This window comes from Salmo trutta, chromosome 15 (assembly GCF_901001165.1).
Source record: "Salmo trutta chromosome 15, fSalTru1.1, whole genome shotgun sequence".
Lineage (NCBI taxonomy): Eukaryota > Metazoa > Chordata > Actinopteri > Salmoniformes > Salmonidae > Salmo > Salmo trutta.
In genome coordinates, this window is record NC_042971.1 from 65,166,264 (window position 1) to 65,174,393 (window position 8,130).

An 8,130-nucleotide genomic window follows, 5' to 3' on the forward strand; every position below is an offset into this window, starting at 1 on the left:
TGTACCAGTCTGGTGAGTACCACTGGATGCTGGCCCCAGGTGGTGAGGGTAGGCAACAACACATCCGCCACACTGACCCTCAACAGGGGGGCCCCTCAGGGGTGCGTGCTTAGTCCCCTGCTGTACTGGACGCACCATCATTGTGTTTGCCGACGACACAACTGTGGTAGGCCTAATAACCGACGACGACGAGACAGCCTGTAGGGGGGAAGACAGAGACCTGGCAGTGTGTTGCCAGGACAACAACCTCTCCCTCAGGGTCAGCAAGACAAAGGAGCTGATCGTGGACTACAGGAAACGGGGGGGCTGAGCACGGCCCCATTTACGGTGCATTCGGAAAGTATTCAGACCCTTTGACTTTTTCCACATTTTGATACTTTACAGCCTTATTCTAAAGTGGATTTAAAAAAATCCTAATCAATTTACACACAATACCCCATAAAGCAAAAACTGTTTTTTAGAAATTTTGGCTAATTTGTAAAAAATTAAAAACTGTAACGTCACATTTACGTAAGTATTCAGACCCTTTACTCAGTACTTTGTTGAAGCACCTTTGGCAGCGATTACAGCCTCAAGTCTTCTTGGGTATGATGCTACAAGCTTGGCACACTTGTATTTAGGGAGTTACTCCCATTCTTCTCTGCAGATCCTCTAAAGCTCTGCCAGGTTGGATGTGGAGTGTTGCTGCACAGCTATTTTCAGGTCTCTCCAGAGATGTTCAATCAGGTTCAAGTACGGGCTCTGGCTGGACCACTCAAGGACATTCAGAGACTTGTCCCGAGGGCCACTCCTGTGTTGTCTTGGCTGTGTGCTTAGGGTCGTTGTCCTGTTGGAAGGTGAACCTTCACCCCAGTCTGAGGTCCTGAGCTCTCTGTAGCAGGTTTTCATCAAGGATCTCTCTTTACTTTGCTCCTTTCACCTTTCCCTCGATCCTGATTAGTCTCGCAGTCCCTGCCGCTGAACAACATCTCCACAGCATGATGCTGCCACCACAGTGCTTCACCGTAGGGATGGTGCCAGGTTTCCTCCAGACGTGACGCTTGGCATTCAGGCCAAAGAGTTCAATCTTGGTTTCATCAGACCACAGAATCTTGTTTCTCATGGTCTTAGATTCCTTTAGGTGCCTTTTGTAAAACTCCAAGTGGGCTGTCATGTGCCTTTCACAGAGGATTGGTTTCCATCTGGCCACTCTACCATAAAGGCCTGATTGGTGGAGTGCTGCAGAGATGGTTGTCCTTCTGGAAGGTTCTCCCATCTCCACAGAGGAACTCTGGAGCTCTGTCAGAGACCATCGGGTTCTTGGTCACCTCCCTGACCAAAGCTGTTCTCCCCCGATTGCTCAGTTTGGCAGCCAGCTCTAAGAAGAGTCTTGGTGGTTCCAAACTTCTTCCATTTAGAATGATGGAGGCCACTGTGTTCTTGGGGACCTTCAATGCTGCAGAAATGTTTTGGTACCCTTCCCCAGATCTGTGCCTTTGACACAATCCTGTCTCTGAGCTCTACGGACAATTCCTTTGACCTCATAACTTGGTTTTTGCTCTGACATACACTGTCAACAGTGAGGACCTTATATAGACAGGTGTGTGCCTTTCCAAATCATGTCCAATCAATTGAATTTACCCCAGGTGGACTCCGATCAAGTTGTAGAAATGTCTCAAGGATGATCAATGGAAATGTTTTGTATAATATTTCAAATGTCAAATGTCAAATGTGACAAATACAATTTTATTTTATTTTATATTTTCCAAAGCAACATAGAGAAGCAATACGGATTAAGTGCCTTGCTCAAGGGCACACAGTCAGATTTTCTCACCTAGTCGCCCAACACTCTTAACCCGCTAGGCTACCTGACACCCCAGGTACACAAAAAAAAAAAAAGGTAATCATATGTCATATTCATATTTTTTATATCTGTGTCCATTTTGTCCATGAGTTTGTAGTGGAATGACCACATGGTTCAGGAGGAAATAGCCTTAATTAACAAACATAAAAAAACATCTAATCAACTATTGCATCATTTTATGCAAGTCTTTCAACTATTAACTTTTTCACAACCAGTTTGACACCAAAACATTGACAACAAAGACATATTGACATAGTAAAATAACTAAGTGTTTACAAAAATGTTTAAAAAATAAAGGATATTTCATCCTGAAACCCTCATAATAAACACCAATGGTATTCAGTTAGTTAATGTTTTATATTTAGAATAATGTTTTACGGCTTTGTCCTTGTATTTTTTATTTTAATACCATCTTTGATGGTAGATAATTATAGACACCTGAAGTACCCAAAAGTGCCACTAGATGTCTTGTGATAAATTACACAAAATCCTTGAAAGTAAAAAATTAAATAAAAAATGCTGGTAGTTTACTGCTAAACTTTTATTGCTTACAGTCGGTGAAGTTGTCTCCCCTCGAGATTGGGGTCACGTCCAGCGTCAGACATTATCTACGACAACACTGTTGCAACTATGGTGAAATGCCTAGGGTTAAGTTCCTCAACAGAATTTTTTATCCACCTTGTCTGCTCGAGGATTTGAACTGGGCGACCTTTCGGTTGACTCTAACCGCTAGGCTACCTGAGCATCACAATAGAGCAAAGCACACAACGGCTCTGGGTAAATGTGTCAACAACCCAAGGTCTGTCTGAAAAGTGGTGGATGTCTGAGAAGTCTGAATAGATTTGACTACTGCACGTGCTCTGGAAGGGTAATCCATATGCGTTATTATGTATGTACAATGGAGTACACGGAGGTGCGTAAATCTTCTGGGAGACGAGAATGTCATCATGGATCAGTCACGATTTATTCACCACTCCTTAGAGAGAGAGTTATCTAACCTCTCTATGGTCCTATGACAGGACACGTATGGAGGATTCTTTATGACCAAGCCATATCCAGAGTTCAAGATTAGACGAACAGCTGTTGAAGACAGGTTGTCTTGACGTACGACATTTATACTGTAGCTGTAATGTCTGGCATGAAAAAAAGATTACACAAATCTGAACTCCGCGGTACTACCGTTACAACTGTAAGTCTTCAGTCAGTGTTGACATTCTCAGAGTGAGTGGTAGTGGACCAGACGAGGATTCTGATTGGAACAGCAGGACACAAATACAATAATCATAATTGAACTAGTCTGGGAGCAAAAGGATTTTGTAATACTGGTGGTCATAGAGTCAAAAGGAATTCTCGTTTTAACAACAGTAACTTGATTATGCCATTCTTAGTGCAAATGTAGACAAACTAAAAAGACCTAGCTAGCTAAAACAATGTCAAACAGTTCATTTAAAAATTGTAATTCATTTTGTTAAGAAAACTGTTTGATTATTTTTAATACTGGTCATCAATGTGAAATAATTTTATTGATTCCAAAGACAAGATATTTTATTTAATTCCTTTCATATTCTGATAACTAATTAATTCAGTTTTGAAAAAAAAAACAGCATTTCATTATAATTCATTATTTAACAGGAGCGTAATAATTAAACGCTTTGTGTAAATTTGATTAACAAAAAAGCACAACCAATTTGCATAAGGAAGGAGACAATAATAAATGATTTGAATATGCAAATGAAGCACCCTTCCACAATTCGATTCTAGCTCCATAATGAATAGACATGAACATCAACACCCTGTCGGAGCACACGACACCGAGAGCCTACTGTACGTACAATATATTATTTATCAAGTTATCATTTATACATGTGTTTGTCATTTCTGGGAGGAAACATCAGAGCATGTGTGTTAATTGATGTGTTGGTTTCCTGTCTAGCTAACACACACACAGTACACAGATATACACGGTACCAGCTAGAACAATCTTCAGAGAAGAAGATGCGTTTGTACAAATGAAACTGACAAGAAACAACACAGTTCTGTTTTTCTAACTCAGTAAAAATGTTGTTATTAATTATCTCTCAAACGTACTGCTGCTCTCATTTTAAAGGATCTATCTTTACAACTAAACAGCTCTGACCAATGGGCCGCTGCACCATCAATATTTAAAATGGTGTCCACCAACCAACCGCCAGTCGGTTGCCATGGTTTCAATATTGAACATCATGTGGTTTAAAAAATAACCTTAAATCAAGAAGTAGGTACTTCCTGTCTGATGTTCCCATGGAGATTCAATTTAGACCGTGAAAGACAGGAGAACCTCTGGATGGAAGATGGACCGATGGGTCTGTCTGTTAGTCTGTCGATATACCAATCAATTACTCTCCGTGCTTTTACAGGTTCCTTTCCCTATATCTATACACTCTCTCTCTCTCTCTCTCTCTCTCTCTCTCTCTCTCTCTCTCTCTCTCTCTCTCTCTCTGTCTCTCTCTCTCTCTCTCTCTCTCTCTCTCTCTCTGTCTCTGTCTTCCTAGCTGTAGATACATGCTCTCTGGTGCAACAATCCTTCTTGACAGGGCTCAGAGTTAACGGGGTTGTGTTGGAGGATTGGAGCTACCATAACAAACTAGAGAACCCCCACAAGAGGACAGGAGTATGACCATAAACACCTCTACTGTAGAATAGAAACAATAATGATTAGAAAACAGCAGTGTTCTATGTTACATGGATAACTCTGTGTTTTGGAAATGTTTATGTTTTGTAAAGGACCTGTTTTTACAAAGGGTAGACCTAAGATCATCCGAAATATTATATAGTGAAATGCCCTTTACCTTATGTCATAAAAACTAATACAGGATGGTTGAGTCTTTGCATTGGCAAAGTGCAATCTCAGTTTTTGATGTGAGTCGTTTAGAAACTAGAGCAACTTGAGTTAGTCGCTGTCTAGCTGCTCTTTGAGAGAGACTACCCACTGCATGCTGTTTTTTTTGTTCTGTCTTACGGTGTGGACTTATTCCAAGAGAAGCATGGCTCTGTTGGGGGACTTGAAGTAGAGACAGTGTCCGTGAGGAACGTAATGCTGTGTTCTCTCCAGGGGCCTTTGTGACTGCCACGGTTCTATTTTCACAACTGTACTATTCACTGAAAGCTCCCATGTATTTAAAAGCTGTAGTCACAGTGTGATAATCTCTGGACTCTACTTCCCATCACATCTAAGTTATTATTCTGGTCTGTTTAGAGTGCTGTATCAATGTAAATAAAGAATAAAGCCATGGATTCTATTATTGTATTCTCTAGGCTATGTTCTGTACTGTATGTCCCCATTTGACCTGCTAATTCGGGGTCACACAGGTTCATGGTTAAACAAGTATACAGAGCATTCGGAAAGTATTCAAACCCCTTGACTTTTTTTTCACATTTTGTGACGTTAAAACTTTAATCTAAATTTTTATTTTTTTTCTCTCCTCATCAATCTACACAAAATACCCCACAATGACAAAGCTAACAGTTTTTTTTTATTTTTACATTTATGCAAATGTATTTAAAAATAAAAAACAGAAATGACTTATTTACATAAAGATTCAGACCCTTTGCTATGAGACCCGAATTTGAGCTCAGGTACATCCTGTTTCCATTGATCATCCTTGAAATGTTTCTACAAACTTGATTGGAATTCAATTTGGACATGATGGACATGATTTGGAAAGGCACACACCTTTCCAAGTGTGAGTTCCAAGTCCCACAGTCCCGCAGTTGACAGTGTACGCCAGAGCAAAGACCAAGCCATGAGGTCGAAGGAATTGTCCGTAGAGCTCCGAGACAGGATTGTGTTGAGGCACAGATCTGGGGAAGGGTACCAAAACATTTCTGCAGCATTGAAGGTTCCCAAGAACACAGTGGCCTCCATCATTCTTAGGGACAGCCGGTGGCGGGACACCAGCTGACAACATCAGATGAAATTGGAGGGCGCACAATTCAAATAAATAATCATAATATTAAACATTCATGAACATACAAGTATCTTATATCATTTAAAAGTTTAAATTCTTGTTAATCTAACTGTGTTGTCCGATTTACAATAGGCTTTACGGCGAAAGCATACATTCAATTAAAATCCTTCTTTGTGTCCCAAAACGCCTGTTTAGTTTGCGCCATTGATTTCAGTAATCCACTCGATCAACATGCAGACAAAGGAGTCCAAAAAGCTACCGCTAACTTTGTTCAAACAAGTCAAACGATGTTTCTATTGAATCCTCAGGTACTCTAAAATGTAAATAAACTATAATATTTCATACAGAAAGTAGTATGTTCAATAGGAAAGCAAAATTAGTAAGCGCGCACCCTCTCCTTCGCGCACCGAAAGACTGATATTGTTCCAGTGGTCTCCTAACCAAAGCTCCAAATTCTTGCTTGTTTAAAAAAAAAGCCTGAAACCTTGAATAAAGACTGTTGACATCTAGTGGAAGCAATAGGAATTGCAATCTGGGAGACGGAATTACCTTAGAACAATAGGTTTCCATTATAAGAGCCTGGGACCTCAAAAAATATATATTTCTGGTTGGTTTTTCCTCAGATGTTTGCCTGCCATATCAATTCTGTTATAGTCTCAGACATTATTTTAACAGTTTTGGAAACTTCAAAGTGTATTCTATTAGATGCTACCAATTATATGCATATCCTGGCTTATGGGCCTGAGTAAAAGGCAGTTTATCTTGGGCACGTCAATCAAGCGGAAATTCAGGAACTAGATCCTATCCCTAAGAAGATTTTAATTTTTAATGGAAGAAGTTTGGAACCACAAACTCTTCCTAGAGCTGGCCGCCCGGCCAAACTGAGCAATTGGGGGAGAAGTGCCTTGGTCAGGGAGGTGACCAAGAACCAGATTGTCACTCTGACAGAGCTCCAAAGTTCAACTGTGGAAATGGCAGGACATTCCAGAAGGACAACCATCTCTGCAGCACCCCACCAATCAGGTCTTTATGGTAGAGTGGACAGATAGAAGCCACTCCTCAGTAAAAGGCACATGACAGCCCGCTTGGAGTTTGCCAAAAGGCACCTAAAGGACTCTCAGCCCATCAGACCTGGTCTGATGAAACCAAAGATTGAACACTTTTGCCTGAATGCCAAGTGTCAGGTCTGGAGGAAACCTGGCACTATCCCTACGGTGAAGCATGGTGGTGGCAGCATCATGCTGTGGGGATATTTTTCAGGGGCAAGGACTGGGAGATTTGTCAGGATCGAGGGAAGGATGAACGGAGCAAAGTACAGAGAGATCCTTGATGAAAACTTGTTCCAGAGCGCTCAGGACCTCAGACTGGGGCAAGGTTCACCTTTCAACAGGACAACGACCTTAAGCACACAGCCAAGACAACGCATAAGTGGCTTCGGGACAAGTCTCTGAATGTCCTTGAGTGGCCCAGCCAGAGCCCAGATTGAAACCCAATCGAACATCTCTGGATAGACCTGAAAGTAGCTGTTCAGCGACATTCCCCATCCAACATGACAGAGCTTGAGAGGATCTGCAAAGAAGAATGGGAGAACCTCCCCTCCCCAAATGGAGGTGTGCCAAGCTTGTAGCATCATACCAAAGAAGACACGAGGCTGTAATCGCTGCCAAATGTGCTTCAACAAAGTACTGAGTAAAGGTTCTGAATACTTATGTAAATGTGATATTTCAGTTTTTATATTTAATCCATTTGCAAAAATGTCTAAACCTGTTTGTCCGTCGTCAATATAGGGTATTGTTTGTAGATTGATGAGGGGGGAAAATTACTGAATCCATTTTAAAATAAGGCTGTAAATATTGAAAAATTCAAGGGGTCTGAATACTTTCCGAATGCACTGTACACCTCACACACATGGTTATGGGCTATATAAAAGATATACAGCTGAAATGTATTACATTTTGAGTTTGCATCCCAATATTACACTTTATATACATCACAGAAGACTGAAATGTAACAAAACCGTTTGACATAGAAACACCAGATTTTCAATGTTTGTTTTTAAATGTGTATTAATTATGAAATTATGAAACATATTAACAATATTCTACCCATGAGGCCACTTGGTCATTTGACTGCAGGAAAGGGCTACTGGTCTATAACGGCATTTATTGATTGATATTAACCGTATTCTTAGTTTTTTTAATCTCCATAAAACCCAGTTCCCACTGTCATCTCTCTGAATGCCTTGATTGATTGATTGATTGATTGATTGATTGATTGATGGATTAACAGATTGATGGATTAACAGATTGTTATTAACAGTTTTCCTGGTCTCCCACAGAG

General features: G+C 40.7%; 1 protein-coding gene across 2 annotated transcripts in view; it reads left to right on the forward strand.

Moving 5' to 3' along the window:
- Positions 1 to 8,130, forward strand: part of LOC115149549 (netrin receptor DCC-like) — a 499,682-nt gene that overhangs the window by 453,708 nt on the left and 37,844 nt on the right. For both annotated transcript variants that reach the window (XM_029692499.1, XM_029692500.1), the window contains exon 16: positions 8,129 to 8,130. This exon is cut by the window's right edge and continues 94 nt beyond it. In XM_029692499.1, the coding sequence (XP_029548359.1) occupies positions 8,129 to 8,130 (2 nt within the window). The remainder of the gene's footprint in view (positions 1 to 8,128) is intronic.